The following is a 23,375-nucleotide window of genomic DNA, read 5'->3' as shown; positions in this document are numbered from 1 at the left end:
AGAAAAGGAAAAGTAACTTTACATGTTAGCTTTAAGGAGGACAATTTTGTATTACCTTGTAACTACCAAGGACTAGATGTACAGTACATATTGCTTGTTCGTCAAATTTGTAAGGCGGCTACGTGGTCAAGCCTGTCAACTTTCGCCTGCCAATACAGATTAGATCTCTTCATGGTGGGGGATCAGGCCTTTGGTAGAAAGGTCCTACAAGCTGTCATCCCAACCTAAGGGTGTAAGTCTAGTTGTGCTCTCAGGTGCTGTCCTAAAAGATGCTTTGGGAAAATTCAAGTTAGACTTACCAGTAACTTGTTTTCCAGTAGTCTTTTAGGACAGTAACAACCCGCCCTGATGCTGTATTTTACATGTTTGTGTTTGTCGGGGCCAGAGATTCTCTTCTACAACTGAAGATGAGTAGACGGGGGAGCCTCCATTTAAATATCTGGATGATGTGTTTCCTGTCGCCTGGTGGGAGGAGCTATGATCTCTCATGTGCTGTCCTGAAAGACTACTGGAAAAAAAGTTACCTGTAAGTTGAACTTGCATTTATTTGAAAGCATTCTTACTGTACAGTATTTGTTCACATGTGCCTAAAACTTTTGCACAGCACTGTATATCTCTAACCACTTCAGCCCCGGTAGGATTTACCCCCTTACTGACCAGAGCATTTTTTGTGATTCGGCACTGCATCGCTTTAGCTGACAATCGCGCGGCCGTGCGTCGATGTACCCAAACAAAATTGACGTACCCCTCCCCCCACAAATAGAGCTTTCTTTTGGTATTTGATCTCCTCCTGCGGTTTTTATTTTTTGCGCTATAAACAAAAAAAGAGCGACAATTTTGAAAAAAAAGCAATTTTTTTTTTTTTTTACTTTTTGCTATAATAAATATCCCCAGAAAAATCTATTTTTTTCCTCAGTTTAGGCCGATATGTATCCTTCTACATATTTTTTGGTAAAAAAAAAAAATCGCAACAAGCACATTGATTTTGTTTGCGCAAAAGTTATAGCGCCCTTCAAACTAGGGGATAGATTTATGGCAATTTAAAATTGTATGTACAGGCATACCCCACTTTTAAGCACACAATGGGGTTTATTTACTAAAGCTGGAAAGTGCAAAATCAGGCTCACTTCTGCATAGAAACCAATGAGCTTCCAGGTTTCATTACCAATGCTTAATTGAACAAGCTGGTGTTAGAAGCTCATTGGTTTCTATGCAGAAGTGAGCCTGATTTAGCACTTTCCAGCTTTAGTAAATAAACCCCATTGTGTACTTAAAAGTGGGATATTATATATATATATATAGATATATATATATATATAGATATATATATCTATATATATATATATATCTATATATATATAATGATTATTTTTTTTTTAAATTTTTTACTAGTAATGGCGGCCATCTGCGGTTTTTGTTTTGTTTTTATCGGGACTGCAACATTATCATTATGGTGGCCACATCGGACACTTATCACACTACTTTGGGACCATTGTCATTTATACAGCGATCAGTGCTATAAATAGCCACTTTTTACTGTATAAATGACACTGGCAAGGAAGGGGTTAAACACTAGGGGGTGATCAAGGTGTTAAGTGTGTCCTAGGGAGTGACTCTAACTGGAGGGGGGATGGGCTACCACTGACATGACAGCGATCACTGCTCCCGATGACAGGGAGCAGTGGATCCCTGTCATGTCACAAGGCAGAACAGGGAAATTCTTTTGTTTTACATAGGCATCTCCCTGTTCTGCCTCACCGTCTCAAGATCGTGGGCCGCCGGCGAAGATGGAGTTCGTGGGACCTGCGGGCACACTCTGGCGGGCACATGCCAGCAAGGTGGCAAATTCAAAGGGACGCATGGGTATACCTGTTTGGTTGTACGAGCCATTCTGCCGACGTATATGTGTTTGGCGGTCGGCAAGTGGCTTTTTTTTTTCAGCTTGTACAAGTTTGTTTTCAAACCGAAAAAGGTCCAGAATTCCCATTTTGTTAAGCAATGAATTTGGACCTATTTAAGTGATTGTAAACCCCTTTCATGAAATTTTGATCTAAGCACATATATCTGTAGTGTTTACTTATGGGTCTCCAAAGCTCTAAGTGTCGTTTCTCTCTGGTGCTTCGTTCCTCTGTTAGCATGAGTCACTTCTAAAAAGTTCTCCAACACATGCGAACAGTAGCTGAAAATTTGTGTCGATGAATCCCCAGAAACTGCTCTCCTAAAACTAGCAAACGATCTACTAACGGCCAAAACCAATGGACACTATTCTGTACTCCTACTCCTGGACCTCTCTGCTGCCTTTGATACGGTTGACCACCCCCTCCTCAAAAAACTCCACGCCTTTTGGTCTCCATGACTGTACTCTTTGCTGGTTCTCTTCCTACTTATCCAACCGCACCTTTGTTTCTTACAACTCTACTTCCTCCTCTCCTCTTCCTTTTCTCTGTTGGGGTCCCTCAAGGTCCTGTTCTTGGACCTCTCTTATTTTCAATCTACATCTCCTCCCTGGGTCAACTAATAGCCTCCCATGGCTTCCAATACCACCTTTACGCTGATGACACCCAAATCTATTTCCCTACCCCTCGGCTCACTCCCTCTTTCTCCTCACGTATCACTAATTTACTATCAGATATATCAGTCTGGATGTCAGACCACTAACTTAAAGGGGTTGTAAAGGTATACATTTTTTCACCTTAATGCATTCTATGCATTAAGGTGAAAAAACTTTTGATAATACCGCCGCCCCCAGCCCCCCCCCGTTTTACTTACCTGACACCTCAAAAACTCGCCTGCGCGTTCCCGACCTCCATTCAGCCGATCAGCCTGGTCGCTGATTGGCTATAGTGGATGGATTGAAAGCAGCGCAGCCATTGGCTCGCGCTGCTGTCAATTACATCCAATGACGCGGCGCGCCGGGGGGCGGGGCCGAGTGATACAGCGAGCGGCTATAGCCGCCGGCTGTATCACGGGAGCACGCCTGCAATAACTATCCACCATGCGAGGGAGCTCGCATTAAGGTGGCTAGTTATTGCGGGGAGGAGCCGAGACAGCCGCCGAGGGACCCCAGAAAAGTAGGTTCGGGGCCACTCTGTGCAGAACGAGCTGCACAGTGAAGGGAAGTATAACATGTTTGTTATTTTTAAAGAAAAAAAAAATACCTTTACAACCCCTTCAAACTCAATCTATCCGAAACCAAACGTATTACCCCCCCCCATATGCCCCTTCCCCTTCCCTTGATCTCTCTGTCAAAATCGATGGCATAACTATAAGCCCATCCCCACATGCCAAGGTTCTAGGTATAGTCCTGGACTCTGATCTCTAACAACTACGTACAAAGCCATCCACAGTTTATCCCCCAGCTACATCACTAGCCTAGTCTCTAAATAACCTACTCATTCTCTTTGTTCCTCTCAGGACCTCCTGCTCTCTAGCTTCCTCGTCCCCTCCTCCCATGCTCGCCTCTGGGACTTTTGCAAAGCCTCTCCAATCTTATGGAATGTCCTACCCCAATCTGTCCGCTTATCTCCTACTTTATTAGCTTTTAGACGATCCCTGAAAACCCTTCTCTTCAGAGAAGCCTACCCTACACACAAATAACAACTGTATTTTCATTTTCTCCATCAGCTCATCCCCCACAGTTATTACCTTTTTTGTTTCCACTTGACCCTCCCTTCTAGATTGTAAGCTCTAACGAGCAGGGCCCTCTGATCCCTCCTGTATTGATTTGTATTGTAAGTGTACTGTCTGCCCTCTTGTTTTAAAGCGCTGCGCAAACTGTTGGCGCTATATAAATCCTGTATAATAATAGAGGGAGTTAAGTACAGGGGGTCCCCTAGTTACAAACATCCGACTTACAAACGACTCCTACTTACAAACGGAGGGAGACAACAGGAAGTGAGAGGAAATCTACCCCTAGGAAGGGAAATTCACTCCTGTAAGAGCTATTATGGGGAAAAGGTACCTCCACTGATGCTTTATCACCAAGGCTCGTTTCCACAACAACCCAAAATTTTCAAAATCCAATTGTCATTGGGACAGAAAGTGAAGTGAAATCTTCTTAACAGGGGCACAGACAGCAAAACAAATGTTATAGGGGTGTTAACCCTTCCCTATGTTATCCAAAAAGCTTAAAAATAGTTTTTTTGGCTGGAGCTACACTTAAAAAATGTACCTGTTCCGACTTACAAACAGATTCAACTTAAGAACAAACCTACAGTCCCTAACTTGTTTGTAACCCAGGGACCCCCTGTATGGGACTTGTCTATTCAGCATCCAGCTCTGCATGTTCCTTCGTTCCTCTGCCTATGTGGAGGGAGGTGTGTCCCTTTCCTCCAATCAGCTCTCACACTGCAAATACAATCTTTCCACCCACCCCTAAGTACTGCTGAATAATGAAGAAGGATTTTTAACACAATCTGCACTTTCCAAAGGGGGTAGAGAGGGAAAGACAGCAGACGTTCAATTAAAACTTATGTAGGAGGATAGTGAGAGGTTGTCAACAGTTAAATGGCTTGAAACATACTTGGGAAAAACATAGAGCTGTAGTCGGAGTTAACATTGTTAAATGAAGTTAACAATGTAAACAAAAAAAAAGAAAATGGGCAGACTCGATGGACTACTCAGTCTTTTTTTTTTTTTTTTTGCTGTCACTTGTCTTTTTTCTGTGAATGAATGTACAGGTACTGCCAGCCACTGCAGCTAACAGCTTGTAGTTATCAATGAACTGCGATGGCGCTAGTGAGCACTCTCTTAAATCATTGATTTCTTCCTGCAGTTCAGTAACTGCCTGCTCGTATTCAAGGTACAGGCTGACAGTCTGCAGGATTTTGACATTGTGCCCACGATCTGATGATCACAGGTGCAATGCTTTAGAGCAGGGATATGCAATTAGCGGACCTCCAGCTGTTGCAAAACTACAAGTCCCATCATTCCTCTGGGTGTCATGCTTGTGGCTCTCAGAGTCTTTCTATGCCTCATGGGAATTGTAGTTCTGCAACAGCTGGAGGTCCGCTAATTGCATATCCCTGCTTTAGAAGCTTTAGTAAAAAAATAATTGCATTACAAAAATATATTTCACACTGGATTTCTGCACAGATCTAGTAGAAAAACATAAAAGCCCATCAATATTCAAGTAAGAATTTACATTCACATTTGGAAAATATTTTCTTATCTTAGTGTTCATTAACCACTTACAGACCGGAAGATTTGCCTGCTTAATGACCAGGCCATTTTTTGCGATACGGCACTGTGTGGTTTTAACTGACAATTGTGTGGTCGTGCGACGCAGTACCCAAACAAAATTGACGTCCTTTTTTTCCCACAAATAGAGCTTTCTTTTGGTGGTATTCGATCACCTCTGCAGTTTTTATTTTTTTGCGCTATAAACAAAAAAAAGACAATTTTGAAAATAACCAATTTTTTTACATTTTGCTATAATATCCCCAAAATGTTTTTAAAAATCAAATTTCTTCATCATTTTTTGCCAATATATATTCTTGTACATATTTTCATATTTTTGGTAATAAAAAAATCACAATAGGTGTATATTGATTGGTTTACGCAAAAGTTATAGTGTCTACAAACTGTAAAATAGATTTATGGCTTTTTTTTTTTTTTTTTGGCGGTGATCTGCGATTTTTATCCGGACTGTGACATTGTAGCGGATAGATCTAAAACTTTTGACACATTTTTTGGACCATTAACATTTATACAGCGATCAGTGCTATAAAAATGCACGGATTACTGTGTAAATGTCACTGGCAGGGAAGGGGTTAACACTGGGGGGCGATCAAGGGGTTAAATGTGTTCCCTTAGCGTCTGTTCTAACTATAGAGGGAAGGAATTTACTAGAGGAGGAGACAGATCGTTGTTCCTAGCTAGTAGGAACACACGTTCTGTCTCTCTTCTCACAAGAACAGGGATTTGTGTGTTTACACACACGTCTCTGTTCTGGCTCTTGTGCCCGCAATCGCATTGGTTCCCCCTGCAGTGCAGCGTGTGCGCCTGCTATCCCTGTTTAAAGGGCCGGCGTACAGCTACGATGGATTGCGGGAACGTGCCGACCTGCCGCTGTATGGCGGCAGCTGGTCTGCAATCGGTTAAAGCTTAATTGCAGACATTAATAGCAGCTTTAATAGAAGAACCATTAAAGTGATTGTGAAGGTGTTTGTTATTTTAAAAAAAAAATCATACTTACCTGCTCTGTGCAAGGGTTTTGCACAGAGTGGTCCCGATCCTCCTTTTATGGGGTGTCCCGGCGGCACTCCTGGCTCCTCCACTTTATTGAGTGCCCCCCACGGAGACCCGCCTTCCATGGGGCACTCGTGTGGGCGCGCTCCCGAGTCCTGCTGCTGCGTCCATTGACAGACAGCGGACTCGGCCCTGGCTCCCATCTCACTGGATTTGATTGGCTATCGCTACTATCAATCTGTCCAGTGAGGACCCAAGACAGCAGCTGGAGCTGCTGGGCTCGTTTTTGTCGCTGGAACGATCGGGTTCAGGTAAGAAGTAAGGGGAGCTCTGGGGGGCTGCTGCAGCACAGAAGGTTTTTCACCATGAGACTTTACAACACATTTTAAGGATTAACTCCAGGATAAAAAAAATATTTTCTAACCAATATAAAAGTGTATTCTTACCTGATTATTGATATGCTTTTTGGGTTTGAGTTCTGGTTGCTTGACCTCCATAGCCAGCTGGGGTGACTAGGTAGTAGGTACAGGAAATGGGCTCTATGCTACCACACTAAAGTTTTCTAATGAAGTTTAGCACTTACTGAAAAAATTTCATAAAAAATGAGTACAGTAATCACTTATTGCACCAGCAAGGTACATTAAGATATATAGTCATTTGAAACCGAAAGTAAACCAAAGAAATGAGCAAAGGAGAAAAAGTTGGAAAGAGTTGTCCAGTAGTCAGGCAGTAGTCACAGTATATATCATATATAACTACTGTTTGTGATGCTATTAAAAAACTGATGATATAAAATGAAAGCGTATGCTATGACCAGCCCTCATTTTCCATGATGACGAGTGTGGGCTGCCTGGGGGTGGGGGGGGGGGGCAGGGGCGATCACCGCCGCCAGGCGTGGTTGAATGGGAGCCATTCTACCAGCGATCGTCGAGGGGAAGAGAGGAGAGCAGGTGGCCGGATTATCAGAGAGGAGGGACACATACAGCGCCCCCTCCTGGCCCGGGTACTTTGATTGATATAAGTCACATGTCCTGGCATTGGACAGGTGATCTGTTTAAGCACCAGGGCCAGGAGGTGGGGCTGTATGTGGCAGCTGGAACACGCAGCAATTCAAATGAAAACTGTTAAAACGATGTTTCCCGCTCTGAGGATCCGTCCGGCAATCCTCTTCCTCTCCTCTTTCCCTGCACAGATGAGGCTGCATTGTTGGGCACTGATAAAGTTGTTAATATTTATTTTTGTAACTTCTGCATAAAACATTTAAGTATCATTTCCTGAGATAATTTATGAGGGTGTGTTGCGGGGCAGGTTAGGGGTTGGGTGGGGCAACTGGTGGCGAGTAACCCTTAGGCTCGGTTCACACTAGGACGACTTGTCAGGCGACCTAGGTCGCCTGACAAGTAGCGTCCTGTTCAGTACAACGGAACCGTTCTAATCGGAGCGACGCAAGTCGCTCCGACTTAGAAAAAGGTTCCTGTACGACTTTGGGGGCGACTTGCATAGACTTCTATACAGAAGTCGTTTTGCAAGTCGCCCGGGCAGTCGTGTGCAGGTCGCCTTGGTGAGGCGACCTGCAAGTCGTGCCGCCTCTGGTGTGAACCGAGGCTTAAGGCCTGGCTAGTAGCTTAGGACTTGAAATTTTGAGCCCTGCTATGACCATAGATCTCCTTTTAAGGATTTCAGAGAGATGAGGGCTACATTTCAGAATGTATTTTTCTGTGTTTGCAGTTCACTTCTAGAAGTAACACAGGTCAGCATATGAAGGATTTTAGTGTCTCCTATTATCCAGACCTGTTCAGCGTTTTTTTTTTTTTTTTTTTTTTTTTATTAGAGGGGGGAAGCCCCAGGCTGTAACCTTAAGAGGAATTTGGGGAGATTGCGTTAGAGACGGATGATCTCTATTTTCTGTCTTATCTCCCTTCCGGCAACCACGAAAATACACCTACATATACAGTGGGGCAAAAAAGTATTTAGTCAGCCACCAATTGTGCAAGTTCTCCCACTTAAAAAGATGAGAGAGGCCTGTAATTGTCATAATAGGTATACCTCAACTATGAGAGACAAAATGTGGAAACAAATCCAGACAATCACATTGTCTGATTTTTGAAAGAATTTATTTAGCAAATTATGGTGGAAAATAAGTATTTGGTCACCTACAAACAAGCAAGATTTCTGGCTCTCACAGACCTGTATCTTCTTCAAGAGGCTCCTCTGTCCTCCACTCATCTGTATTAATGGCACCTGTTTGAACTTGTTATCAGTATAAAAGACACCTGTCCACAACCTCAAACAGTCACTCCAAACTCCACTATGGTGAAGACCAAAGAGCTGTCGAAGGACACCAGAAACAAAATTGTAGACCTGCACCAGTCTGAGAAGACTGAAGCTGCATTAAGCAAGCAGCTTGGTGTGAAGAAATCAACTGTGGGAGCAATAATTAGAAAATGGAAGACATACAAGACCACTAATAATCTCACTCGATCTGGGGCTCCACGCAAGATCTCACCACGTGGGGTCAAAATGATCACAAGAACGGTGAGCAAAAATCCCAGAACCACACAGGGGGACCTAGTGAATGACCTGCAGAGAGCTGGGACCAACGTAACAAAGGCTGCCATCAGTAACACACTACGCCACCAGGGACTCAGATCCTGCAGTGCCAGACATGTTCCCCTGCTTAAGCCAGTACATGTCCGGGCCCGTCTGAGGTTTGCTAGAGAGCATTTGGATGATCCAGAAGAGGATTGGAAGAATATCATATGGTCAGATGAAACCAAAGTAGAACTGTTTGGTAAAAACACAACTGGTCGTGTTTGGAGGAGAGAGAATGCGGAGTTGCAACCAAAGAACAGCATACTGTGAAGCATGGGGGTGGCAACATCATGCTTTGGGGCAGTTTCTCTGCAAAGGGAACAGGACGACTGATCCGTGTACATGAAAGAATGAATGGGGCCATGTATCGTGAGATTTTGAGTGCAAACCTCCTCCCATCAGCAAGGGCATTGAAGATGAAACGTGGCTGGGTCTTTCAGCATGACAATGATCCCAAACACACCGCCCGGTCAATGAAGGAGTGGCTTCATAAGAAGCATTTCAAGGTCCTGGAGTGGCCTAGCCAGTCTCCAGATCTCAACCCCATAGAAAACCTTTGGAGGGAGTTCAAAGTCTGTGTTGCCCAGCGACAGCCCCAAAACATCACTGCTCTAGAGGAGATCTGCATGGAGGAATGGGCCAACATACCAGTAACAGTGTGTGAAAACCTTGTGAAGACTTACAGAAAACGTTTGACCTCTGTCATTGCCAGCAAAGGATATATAACAAAGTATTGAGATGAACTTTTGATATTGACCAAATTCTTGGTGTTCACACACCCTATGCGCAGAACCCGCCAGGAAGTCGGCACTGCGCTTTGCTAATCACAGGCAGCGAGACATTTCCCGATCTCTGCAGCCGTGCATCGGGACAATGTCTCACTGCCTTTGATTAGCGCTGTGCAGTGCCGACTTCCTGGCGGGCTCTGCACGTGGGGTGTGCTAACATGCCTGAGCTCATCCTTAGCTTTTACTAAAGGCAAATCCACTTTGCACTACAAGTGCACTTGTAAGTACATTCGCTGTAGATCTGAGGGGAAGCTCTGCTGATTCTATCATCCAATGATGTTTTTTATTTTCCTTGCATGTCCCCCTTAGATCTACAGTGACTGCACTTCCAAGTGCAAAGTGAATTTGCCTTTAGTAAACAACCCCCTATGTGTTGTGTATGTGGGCCATCAATTTAAACATGCTTAACATGGTATGATTACCTTTTTGCTGTTTTTATGCTTAGTAATAAGTTACATTTGAATCTTCCATGGGTTTACAAATCAAAACCTAATGTACGATTTTGAACATAAGTTTATTCGATTTAAAAGTAGTTACTCATAAACCAGTATTTTTTTATATTTTTTGCTGTTTGTGATACAACCTATTCTGTGAGTTTTTTAGGCTACTAAACTATAAAGAGAACCTAATGGCAATACTTTTCTGAAAAAAAACAGAAAAGAAAGAGGGCGCACCAACCTAGTGCATTACCACTGATAAACTTTAATGCAGCATAAAAACAGTAAAAATTATACTCACAAACTAGCTAGTATAAATAGCTTTCAAAAGGGCGCAAAAGCGCTGTTTCTGTGGATCGACACCCCAGGACCTGTTGCAGAGAGGATAAGACCAGCGCAAATGGCTGATGGCTTACGCGTTTCTGGGGAGCACCCCTTTCTTCAGAGCCTAAGCCCGCTTAGGCTCTGAAACAGCGCTTTTGCGCCCTTTTGAAAGCTATTTATACTAGCTAGTTTGTGAGTATAATTTTTACTGTTTTTATGCTGCATTAAAGTTTATCAGTGGTAATGCTTGAATACCCATTGTTCAAATGAGGGCTGCAAGACGCTAGGCATTACTTCTATAGGTGGCTGCACCACATATCCAGTTCATGGACACCTGAGCGCAGGAGAGGTCTTTTTTCTTGTGTAATACTTTTCTGAAAAGCATTGTAAACATTGGAGGTGGACCAGTAACTGGGAGTGATAGTGACATCTCTTATTTTTGTTTCAAAGGAGGAATTAGCTCGGTGTCAAGAGCAACGTTTACAGTAAGATGAATATAAAGGAGCATCAATATTGTTGCGCTTTTGCAGGGAAGCTGCAATAGTTTTGTGTGAGCTCCAGAAGCTCGGTAGAGAGAGGAAGGTGGAGGCCTAGAAGAGTCAGAATCTGTCCCTCTTCTGAATGCTGCCTTCCCTAGATTAGCGTCATGAGTTGCCATGGTGCATGCAGGTGGGCCGCCCGCAAACACAATAGCAGAGGATAATGTTGTGTGTACTGCCCTAGAACATGATTGCTTGTTTTGGTGCTGGTGACTGGCCTGCCAGTACAAATGAAACACGAGATGTTGATCCAGGGCAAGCTGGGTCCAGTATTCACGGCATCCTGGTTAAGAGACACTGCTTTAGGGTACTGCTGTCACTGATTGCTAGTCTTAAGAGATTTGTTTATGCCACTTTGTGCATCTTCTTGCTTCTGCTTCATTAAATCTGGTGATATATATCAAGAAATCAACATTAATAATTCCTCCATTCTTAAATATAATATACTTTATTATTTTAGTCTATCAAGTCAAGTAAAACATCGGTGTCCTCTGGTGTCAACAAGAAAGCAACTTCTCTTGCTGGTGGAACACTTTCATTTAAAGACATACCTGCCCAGACACAGCCAGCCACAGTGGTGGAAAATAAGGTCGAGGAGATTGATGACAAATCTGGTAAGCTTTATAATGTGGTTTATTATAGAGACTCTTCTCTGTACCCTTTCAATTTTGGGTAACTTTTTGATTCAACCAGTATAGTACAGAGCTACATTTTGTACCTGTTGGTGTGTGTGTCTTCTTCTCCAATTGTAGGGTATTAGTTCAGCCTGTGCTAGTTTTAATGTTAAGTGAGGGGGCACTTTGTCTAAAATTGCACAGTATGTAAGGCAGGCCCATACATTGTGAAATTTACTTTCCAAAAGAAAATTGGTTGATTTCCCCATCAAGTCAGTGTCAGGGAATCTCTCCCGAAGTGCTATTGTGTTCTGCCAGTGGGTGCCCAACCCAGGTGTGCCCATACATGGATTGAAATCCAGTCGGTCCCTGCTGAACGGGCCCTTTTAAACAATTTCATCAATTTTTCAATGATTGTCTATCTAGTTCGACAGTTTTTACCATTATTATACATTTTTTTATTACCTTACAGACACGATAGATAGAGATTAAAGGTACTGTGACACCTCTAATAGGTAGTGGGTTTACTATTTTTTTTCCCATATACATATAGGTCTATATATGTGCATGTATGTGTGTATAGATTTCACACATTCTCTTATAAATGCTCTGATTTGGTTTATGCTCTATCGGGGAACTATGGAAGAGTTGTGCGCTACTGGCCACAGCTACATGCTATCCCTATGTGGCTCCTGGAGCTCTCTCTCTCTCCCCTCCTTAGCTCAGACTCCTCATGCTCAGCTGATCGCCAGCGGTCCTCACTGTGACCCGTGCGCAGATCCTGATGGCTGGTGCATGCTTTCCGGGTGTCCCCATGTTGGGGTATGCCCAAATGTGGTCTCTGTGAGCACCAGTGTCCTAGTTTCCGGCCATTCCCTCCATACCACCGGATATGACTTCACTCTTCATGTCACAGGAAATTATGTTTTCAGCTCCCCACTTGGGATTGCTGGACATTACCCAGTCCTGCGTAACCAGAAGTGACATTTGTGGTTCACAGGCCGGTGTCTGGCATGCACAGTGCAGTAATTCTTTCGGGAATTTGGCTGACGTGCGTTCCAATGGCCGGAGACATTGATGGCATGTTTCATACATGCCAGTAACTCCTCCAGTCCTTCCATCTTGCAGGTTCTTGGGCTCCCACTGGAATCACTCTGTATTGTGGTATAAGATACACCCCACAATCGTATCTAACTGGTTACTATTGAGTGAAAGTGAGTATCTACATACAGATCTGCCAGGATTAGATACACCGTGCATGGTGCTTATTGAGCTCTAGAGCAGTAAAGAATTTTATTGTAATTTATGTTTTATTTGGTATTTGACACTGATCTCTTTTTATATATCTATGCATTAGGATGTATATATGTATGAGGATAAATCCAAAGTGTATGTATATGATGTCTGGTGACCTATGTCCCTAATGGGAAATTAAATATCTTTTTTTATATATATAATTATATGCATTGGCCCTCCCATATGAGGGAGGGGTTCAGATCACATGATCTTATTCATTTGATCCCAGCCATCATATAAAAACCATCTACCTACATTTCAAACCTAGCTCTGAAAAAGAGGGGGCACCCCTCGAAAAGTTTCAGCTTTCTTTGGACTTTACACCCCACCTAGGTTTATTGGCCAGCAGATCTTGCTGGATGTTGCAAATGGACTTTTTATTATCTGCCTGGTTTTATCACTTGCCTGTGAGAATGCTATTTTACTTTTTAATAAATTCAAGTGTTGCAATGGGAGGGGTGTAGGATTATACTAAAAAAAGTTCATAGGTCCAAACATATCTGTAGCAGCTCCTCCAATGAGACTGAAGTGATCTATGCAATATACAAAGGAAACAGCAGAGTGTGCCAACCGAGTGCAGTATTTAGGAAAATACTTTATTAAAAATAGCAAGTGGCAACTCACAAGGTGCATAAGATAAGAGCATTTCATCCACCCAGTGTGCTTTGCTGTTGAGGTTGAGTGTGTCTTCAGAAGCCAGTAGGCAGATGCCCCTGTCAAAGGGCTGTGTAAGATCAGAAACTTAAAGGGGATGTAAACCCTCACATATACCCAGTGAAGTGAACAGCCTCTGATGATACACAGAGATGAAACCACTCTTCCTACATAAGTTTTACATGTATATCTGCTGTCTTCAGCGTTATATATTCTTTAGAAAGTGCAGATCGTGTTAGAGATTCTCTCTTCCCGTTCAGCACCAAGATGGCTGATTGGAGGAAAGGCACACACCTCCCCTCCACATAGGCAGTGACTTGCAAAGCTGTGCTGTGAATAGATCAGCTCTCTGCTAATCTATTTATAGCAATGTTCCTCGACACAAATTTCAGGCTGGTTTTATCTTGGTTGACGGTGAACTTGTCAGAAGTTATGCTGATAACAGAGCAACAAAACAGAAAGACATGGGACTCAGTGCTTTGGAGAGAGATAAGAAAACGCTACAGATATGTGCTTAGGTCAAATTTCATGAATCAGTTTTATGTCCACTTTAACTGGAAAACCTGGAACCACCCTGGAGTGCATTGACTGCACAAGACTGGAAGTGTCGTCACACCTGGGAGGGCTTCAATGTGGGCAGCGTAGCTACATGTTTCGGAGTATAACTGCGCCTTTTATCAAGGACTTGATAAAGGAGTAGTTATGATCCAAAACAATTCTTATATTTACGCCTTATTCATGTCGTCAGTTTTCAGCAGCACCTATATTTGTTAGCAACCATTTTCAAGGATGAAGCACACGAAGGGCAAAATTAGAACCAAAATATCTGATGTGTACCCGGGGAAATCATTAAGAATTGTTACTACATTCATCAAACCCCAGATATTGATGTTAGTTTATCAACGCTAGTGTCAAATATCACACTAGTTTTATGTTGCCCTCTTTTACTTTTATAATAAAAAAAAATTACAAAAAAATTAAGTTTTTTTTTTTCCTCCGGTACATTATCTATACCAGCGATAGTTTACCTGTGATTTGTCCGACTTTTTCTGCTCATCAGCTGTCCATATTATTGTGTGTTATGTGTGGCCCAAGACCATTTTTTTTTGTTTTGTTCCAATGTGTCCTTGGAAAGTCAAAAGGATTGACACCCCTGTGTTAGACATTTGTCAACCAGCTAAAGGTAGTTTGGTGCTCCTGTAGTTGCCAATAAATTTCTCAACATCCTTAAATGATTTTGAGATGTTTTTTTCTCTGGCACCACTAATCTTCAAACCACTTGCCATTGATGACGTATCTTATCTGTGCTTTTTCATTTTGGATAAGGCAAGGGAGGATTATAACCCCGGTCAGATTTTTTTTTTTTTTTCCGCCATCTTTGTCCTATTGCAGAGATTCCCCTTCACTTTCTGTTCCATAGCCAAAGAGAAAGAGAGGAAATACCTGCAAATTAAGGGAATCCCTTGGGGCCCTCCAGGTCGCCAGAACCAGTGTCCCCATAGGAAAATTTCTCCTCTCACTCTTCTGGGGACAACCCAAAAGTTGGGATTTTATTTCTTTATCGTATATCACGGGACACAGCGCACCATAGTAATGACTATCTGGGTTATACGCAACCTTTAGGTGATTGAACACTGGCAACCAATAGTAAGATGATTCCTCCCATATAACCCCTCCCACACGGGAAGTACCTCCAGTTTTTTTCGCCAGCGTCTTGAAGGTGATGGTCATGGCTGTTGAAGCTCTTCAAATTCTTCAATGATGTCCCAGTGAGGACGTTATAATCGGATCCATTCGGATGGCACAAGAAAGCTAAAGTGGATGGTACCCGAGCCTTGATTCAAGAACAAGGTTTTGCCTGTAAGGTGTCCTATATAGTGCTGGACCCTTGTTAAAATTGGTATTCCTGGTCATTTAATTGCCCAAGGTAACCAGAAGGGTGCCTTACAGTTCCAAGGGTGTGGACCCCAAGTATGGGGGACCCGGTCCTTGAAGGTCCACAGAGGCGCTACCCGCCGTGATGGGGGAAGATTGGACCTGGTAAAACAGGTCCTGCAGCGTGGAACAGTGAGTACTCCCTCTGGGATTCCTAAAACTGTTTTTTGTTTTAAATCTTTTACCTCTAACCTTGGTATGCTTGTGTCTCAGTGGTGACAGCTGTTACAGACTGACCGGCTGCGGCGTGCACTTATAGTGGTGCGTACCGCGGAATTTATTTTACTTTCACTTTCAATGATGGTAAACATGACAAATGGCGAGGGTGAATCTTGCTAACGGGGGCACAGACAGCAATAGAAACTAACAGGTGTTTTAATCCCTCCCCACTCTATCCAAAAATGTAAGAAAAAAAAAAAATTTCCTTTTTAGTTATATTTTAACCACTTCCTGCCCAAGGACGTCATATGACGTTTTTTACTTTCAGTGGTGATATCTGAATGATGCCTGCAGGCACCATTCAGTTATCTTCTTTTCATACGGTGCTTCTATGCACCGTAAGAATGATCATTGCGGCAGTTCAGTCGCTTGATTATTCTTGCAGGAGGGGAGGGAACCCCCCCCCGTGCTTCTCTGGGATCTCCTGTGCAATCGGGGACCTGGAGAAAGAATCCGCCACTGCCGGATGAAGAGCGCAGTGATTTCCAGTCTCTATGACCGTTTAAGGCCCGGGTGCGACGTTATGACATCATGTCTGGCCCGCGGATGTAAACAAAGCCAAGATCTCGGCTGGAAAGCATCAGATACCGTAGTTCTTCTTTTTTTTTTTTTTTTTTTTCATCTGATGCTTTCCAGCCTGGAGGAGAGATGTGGGGTCTTATAGACCCCACATCTCTCCATAGAGAGGACATTCGCACACCATTCCTATTACAAGGTATGTTTACATTCTTTGTAATAGGAATAAAAGTGCTCAAAAAAAGATGGAAAGTGGTAAAAAAAAAAACTGAAGTAAAATAAACAATAAAGAAAAAAAAATTGAAAGCGACCCTCACAGAACCGAACGCATACATAAGTCGTGCCCGCATATGTAAATTAAGTACCAAAGTTTGGCGCTATTCCACAAGTGTGCGCAATTTTAAAGCGTGACATGTTGGGTATCTATTTACTCGGCGTAACATCATCTTTCACGTTATACAAATAAAATTGGGCTAACTTTACTGTTTTATTATTTTTTAATTCATGAAACTTTTTTTTCCAAAAAAAAAAAACGCGTTTGAAAAATTGTCGTGCAAATACCATGTGACATAAAAAGTTGCAGCGACCACCATTTTATTCCCTAGGGTGTCTGTTAAAAAACATATTTAATGTTTGGGGGTTCTGAGTCATTTTCTATCAAAAAAAATTATGATTTTTACATGTAGGAGAGGAGTGCAAGAATAGGCCCGGTATGGAAGTGGTTAATATTTGCATCATTTATTCTTGAAAATAACAAAAACAAAACTTCACCTTCCTCAATCACTTTCACATTTTTTAATCAGTATGAGACAGACAGCAAAAAAAACTTAACAGGAGTTCCCTATTCAAAGCTAGCTGTTGTTTGTTACATGATATGAGTTACTAAAACTTTCAAATGAGACAAGTCTTCTAAAATAGGCCTGTGATATTTGCTTTAGTAGGGTAAGTAGATAGTGCTTAGTACATTAAGACAATATTGATAGCTCCAAAATGTTTGTCGTGTAGATTTTCACTTCAGAATTGCAGTTCAGTTTACCTCTCCAATGATGATTTACTGTTTTTTGTTTTGTTTATTATCCTCTCAAGGTTTGCCACGTAGCACAAGTCTTGATGTAATACCATCAAAAGAAACAGATTTTTCTAAAACTCCAGATTTGAAATCTGTAGATTCATTTGGACGAAGTAGTTTAGGTGATATATTCTCTCCTGTTCGTGAAGGTAATGTCCTTTCAATGTAAATATCATGCTCAAATGATTTTTGAAAATCTCCTGTAAAATGTAATAAGACATCTTTTAGAATATTTTTTCTTTTTTAATATATCATACAGTTATATATAATTGCTTTAGTTTGGGCTTGAGGGTTAGAATTTTTTTTTTCTTGTATACATACTGTATTTATTGGCGTATAACACTCACTCAAAATCGGGTGCAAATAGCGCATGCGTGTTATACGCCAATACTTTAATGTTAGCTGCCTCGGAGGGGACAGGGAGGGGGGCGAGACGAGCGCCGTCAGATTAAATTCAGTGAGAATCTCCTGTTTACTTGGCGGCTTCTGTAATAAGAAGTCCCGTCTCCTGGGCCGCCATTGGACCACTGTTCTGTCTATGATAGGAGATTCTCACTGTATGTAATCTGTTGGCGCTTGTTCCACCCCCCTCCCTGTCCCCTCTAGGCTGCAGATGGGCATCGATCAGGCTGCACTGATGGCAATGGTGAGGCTGCTGCACTGATGGCAATGGTGAGGCTGCTGCACTGATGGCAATGGTGAGGCTGCTGCACTGATGGCAATGGTGAGGCTGCTGCACTGATGGCAATGGTGAGGCTGCTGCACTGATGGCAATGGTGAGGCTGCTGCACTGATGGCAATGGTGAGGCTGCTGCACTGATGGCAATGGTGAGGCTGCTGCACTGATGGCAATGGTGAGGCTGCTGCACTGATGGCAATGGTAGGCTGTTTCATTGATGGCAATGATGAGGCTGCGTTGATGGCACTTGTGAGGCTGCAGATGGGCATTGATCAGGCTGCATTGATGGCAATGGTGAGGCTGCAGATGGACACTGACCCTTATTTTGCTTCAAAGTTCCTTATTTATAAGTTTTTTTTCCTGAAACTTCCCTCTTGAAATAAATGTGCATGTTATACGCCGATAAATACTATTTTATCGATTTGTGTGTGTGTTTTTTTTTCTTTCACACTGTGTTTTGTGTTTGGTTTTATTTTTTGTTTTTTTCAGTAACTTTTAAATGTGCAAAAAAGGAAAGTTCTAAATTCCTTGCTAGTCTGGGCTATAGAAATAAATAAAATACCATTGGATAAACAATCATAGCTATAAAGAAATACTTTGGTACTAAGGAAATATGTTGACATCAGGATAATAAACTCAGAAAACATGTATAATAATACGAAACACAAGTTTACGGGATTAAACAACCAAAGAGCTGATACATACCCAAAGACAAACAGTATTTTTTTTTTTATGGCTGCTGAATTGATCATATCTAATTACATTTATTTTTTGAACAGTGTGATCAAATTGACCCAATTTATATCTTTCACTGAAAGTAGCAGCAGTATATTGGGGGAAAAAATTATTTGATCCCCTACATATTTTTGTACGTTTGCTAGCTTGCAAAGAAATGAAGGGTCTATCGTTTTTGTCATAGGTGTATTTTAAATGATAGAGGCAGAATATCAACCAAAAATCCAGAAAAAAAACAATACAAATGTTATAAATTGAGTTGTAGTTCAGTAAGTAAAATAAGTATTTGATCTCCAAGCACATCTCAGGAGGGATTTTGGTCTAGTTTTCTTTACAGATCTTCTATAAATCCTTAAGGTTTCTTGGCTGTTGCTTGGCAGCTCAAAGTTTCAACTCCCGCCATACATTTTTTAAAGGATTAAGGTCTGGAGAATGGCTAGGCCTCTCCATGACCTTAATGTGCTCCTTCTTGAGCCACTCTTTTGTTACTATGGCGGTATGTTTTGGGTCAGTGTCATGCTGGAAGACCCATCGACGACTTATCTTCAGTGTTCTGGCTGAGGGAAGAATCATTTTAGATGTTCATGGGCAAACTTCAGATGGTCCTGTACATGTGCCTTCTTGAGGAGGGGGACCTTGCAGGCCTTGTTATCAATAGTTTGTTTGGTGACTATGGTCCCAACTGCCCTGATATAATTCACAAGCTCCTCCCGTGTAGTTCTGGACTAATCCCTCACTTTTCTCATTAACATCCTTACCCCATGAGGCGAAATCTTGCATGGAGCTCCAGATCGAGGGCAATTGATGGTTACTTTGTATTTCTTCCATTTGTGAATAATCGCTCCAACAGTGTCTCCTTCTCATCAAGCTTCTTACTGATGGTCTTGTACCCTATTTCAGCCTTGTGCAGGTCTACAATCTTGGCCCTGATGACAGCTCTTTGGTTTTGCCCATGATTGTGAGGTTTGTATAAAAGAAAGATTCCGTGGACAGCTGTCTTTTTATACATCTAGCGAGTTGTCGTTAGGAGCACATTAAATTGACAGGACTAATCTGTACCACATGAGCACGTGGGAACCAGAATTTTTGTTGGTTGGTAGGGATCAAATACTGAACTGCAACTTAGTTTATCACATTTGTATCATGTGTTTTTTCTGGATTTTTGGTTAATATTTTGTCTCTATCATTTAAAATACACCTATGATAAAAATTATAGACCTTAATTTCTTTGTCAGTGACCAAACATACAAAATCTGCAGGGGATCAAATCATTTTCCCCACTCTATATTCATATATACAATACTGTGGCAAGCATAGATGTTGAAATAATTTATTGCAAATGTTTTTGATTTCAGGATATTTGTCTCCTAGGCCAGTGGGAGCCTGTGAAAAGTTTTATCAAATTGAGGATAGTGATTTAAATTCAGAGGGATGAGACTGTGAACACTGCAACTATAAATGTATAATAAAGACGTGCTTCAACATCCTCTAAGACTGAAGAGGCTGAGTGAAAGATATTGATTTATTTTTGTGGGACCATTTATGTTCTGTGTTAAAGAGGAAGTGATGTCATATGCGTTACTTGATGGCAACTTTTGCTATGTTTTGCACAGCATGGTGTCACTTGTTTGTAGTTTGATTAAACAAGGTTGTTGAAAATAGAAAAACACCAGGAACTTTCCATGAATGAAGAGTGTCTGTATGCTGGTAGCTGCTATGTTAGGTTGAACTCCGAAGTCCTCTGCTGCCTGATATCATGAACTGTAATCTTTCTGTGCCGTGGAAGTAATATGTCCAGCAGCTTCTGTGACAGGCACTCAACAGTGCAGTGCAGACTATGCCCTCCCTTTCCGCCCTCATGTTTGATTTTTTTGAAGCTGTACTTTCCATTCCATTTTTTTTCTTGAGTCAAGGAAGTGAGCAAATGGATCATTGGGATAAGTTGGTAGACCTCACTGTTGAGTGGAGAGGGCATTTTTTCCAAAGTCTCATTTAGAGATCTGGTATTCCATAACTAGACAGTTACATAAAGTGAGTAACCCTGTTCCATCCCCACAAATAGAAATCAACTTTATCTTATGTAAAAATAAAGTAATACCCTTAATACATAAAAACAAAAACTGTGTAGCACCACTCAGTCGTGCAAGCTCAAAGTCCATAAACCATAATAAGTGTATGAATTCCCAAATAACTGTGAGAGTCTGGAAAGTGAATCGTAGAATCGACTATCCACCGCTGTATAATATACATATAAAAAGTCTTCACACCACTGTTAAAATGTCAGGTTTCTGTGACGTAAAAAAGAGACCAAGATAAATCATTTCAGAACTTTTTCCACCTCTTAATGTGACCTATAAACTGTACAACTCAATTGAAAAACAAACTGAAATCTTTTATGGGGGGGGGGGTGTGAAACTAAAAAAATTAAAATGTGGTTGCATAAGTGTGCACCCCTTCTTATAACTGGGGATGTAGCTGTGTTCAGAATTAAGCAATCACATTCAAACTTATGTTAAATAGGAGACAGTACACACCTGCCATCATTTTAAAGTACCTCTAATTAAAGTTCAGCTGTTCTAGTAGGTCTTTCCTAACATTTTCATAGTCGCATCCTACAGTAAAAGCCATGGTCGGCAGAGAGCTTCCAAAGCATTAGAGGGATCTCATTGTTAAAAGGTATCAGTCAGGAGAAGGGTACAAAAGAATTTCCCAGGCATTAGATATACCATGCAACACAGTGAAGACAGTCATCAAGTGGAGAAAATAATGTCAACAGTGACATTACCAAGAACTGGACGTCCCTCCAAAATTGATGACACGACGAGAAGAAAACTGGTCAAGGAGGCTGCCAAGAGGCCTACAGCAACATTAAAGCAGCTTCAGGAATATCTGGCAAGTACTGGCTGAGTGGTACATGTAACAACAATCTCCCATATTCTTCATATGTCTGGGCTATGGGGTAGCGTGGCAAGACTGAAGCCTTTTCTCACAAAGAAAAACATCCATGCCTGGCTACATTTTGCAAAAACCCATCTGAAGTCTCCCACAAAAGCGTGTGGGAAATTGTGTTTATGGTCTGATGAAACCAAGGTTGAACTTTTTGGCCATAATTCCAAGAAATACTTTGGCGCAAAAACACTGCACATCACTCCAAAAGAACACCATACCCAGAGTGAAGCATGGTAATGACAGCATCATGCTTTTGGGGCTGTTTTTCTTCAGCTGGAACTGGGGTCTTAGTGAAGGTAGAGGGAATTATGAACAGTTCCAAATACCAGTCAATACTGATACAAAACCTTCAGGCTTCTGCTAGAAAGCTGAACATGAAGGGGAACGTCATCTTTCAGCATGGCAACGACCCAAATCATACATCCAAATCAACAAAGGAATGGCTTCACCAGAAGAAGATTTAAGTTTGGCAATGGCTCAGCCAGAGCCCAGACCTGAATCCGATTGAAAATCTGTGGGGTGATCTGAAGAGGGCTGTGCACAGGAGATGCCCTCGCAATCTTACAGATTTGGAGTGTTTTTGCAAAGAAGAGTAGAGAAATCTTGCCAAGTCAAGTTGTGCCATGTTGATAGACTCATACCCAAAAAGACTGAATGCTGTAATAAAATAAAAAGGTACTTCAACAAAGTATTAGTTTAAGGGTGTGCACACTTATGCAACCGTGTTTTAGTTTTTTATTTTTACTTCCCTCCACCTAAAAGATTTCAGTTTGTTGTTCAACTGAGTTGTACAGTTTATAAGTCACATTAAAGATGGAAAAAGTTCTGAAATTATTTTTGTCTCATATTTTTTTTTTTTTTTTTTTTTACATCACAGAAACCTGACATTTTAACAGGGGTGTGTAGACTTATATCCACTGTATGTTTACTCTTTCCATAGTGTTCAGGAAACCAGCCAACAACTCCTTGTGAATTCAACACTCACTGGAACATAGGGCTCTCATTACAACAGCAGAAACGGCTGTGACACATAAGAAATCCCTCTGGAGTGCGTGCAGCGATCCACATTCAGTGGTACCTTCTGATGAACTCCAGCTAGGGCAGATAAAGCTCACCATGAGCCAAATGTGATTTCCAATAGTGCACCAATTTTATTAAAATTAGGTTAAAAGCACAAATATATATATTCTCACATTCGAAGCAGCTGCTGACCCCAGATCGAGCAGCGGCATGACGTCGGCACTAGAAACTCCAATGCATTTCGTCCAATCGCCAATTTCAATTCCCTTAATACAGCGCCGATACGATTCTCACAAAACAGATGTGCAGCAATTCTAATCCACAAATTTTCTTCTCAAAATGATACACAATAAACCTAGTAAAAAGTTGTGTAACAATTTAATTTTTATTATAGATATATCACACTTTAAAGGGATGGATGACCTCACTTCTAAAGGAAATGGTATGTGGACTCATTTTTTTAGTTATTTTACACTCTACTATTCTTATTTTATAATTTGATTTTAATTTTCTCTGTATTTGGTGTTTGCAAGAACATCCTAAATTAACAAACTGAGAACATTCAAAAATCTTTAGATCTTTTGAACTTTCATAAAAAAAGCTAGTTACTAAGGGACATATAAAACTGGCAGCATATGTTTTGCATGAGTGATTGGGTCGTCAAAAGAAAAGAATGGTGAATTACTAAAATATTATGCGGTTTGAAACGTTGCATGTTTTCAACCCTATGGAGCCTGTGGGCGTAACATTTGCTGTATTATTGACTAATTTTACTGATGGTTGGTGTTTCTATTGAACAATGTGGGCTATTCAGTGATTA

At 41.6% G+C, this 23,375-nt stretch overlaps 1 protein-coding gene across 1 annotated transcript in view; it reads left to right on the top strand.

Annotated features, from left to right (window-relative positions):
- The window catches only part of NEDD1 (NEDD1 gamma-tubulin ring complex targeting factor), a 149,674-nt gene that overhangs the window by 58,123 nt on the left and 68,176 nt on the right, over positions 1-23,375 (top strand). Inside the window, exons 8-10 of the mRNA XM_073620264.1 lie at positions 11,330-11,483; positions 17,190-17,321; positions 22,950-22,997. Coding sequence (XP_073476365.1) covers positions 11,330-11,483; positions 17,190-17,321; positions 22,950-22,997 — 334 coding nt within the window. The remainder of the gene's footprint in view (positions 1-11,329; positions 11,484-17,189; positions 17,322-22,949; positions 22,998-23,375) is intronic.

This window comes from Aquarana catesbeiana, linkage group LG03, assembly GCF_042186555.1.
Source record: "Aquarana catesbeiana isolate 2022-GZ linkage group LG03, ASM4218655v1, whole genome shotgun sequence".
NCBI classification, from domain to species: Eukaryota; Metazoa; Chordata; class Amphibia; order Anura; family Ranidae; genus Aquarana; species Aquarana catesbeiana.
The sequence above is the reverse complement of the archived record's forward strand: the minus strand, read 5'-3'. Positions and strand labels throughout refer to the sequence as shown.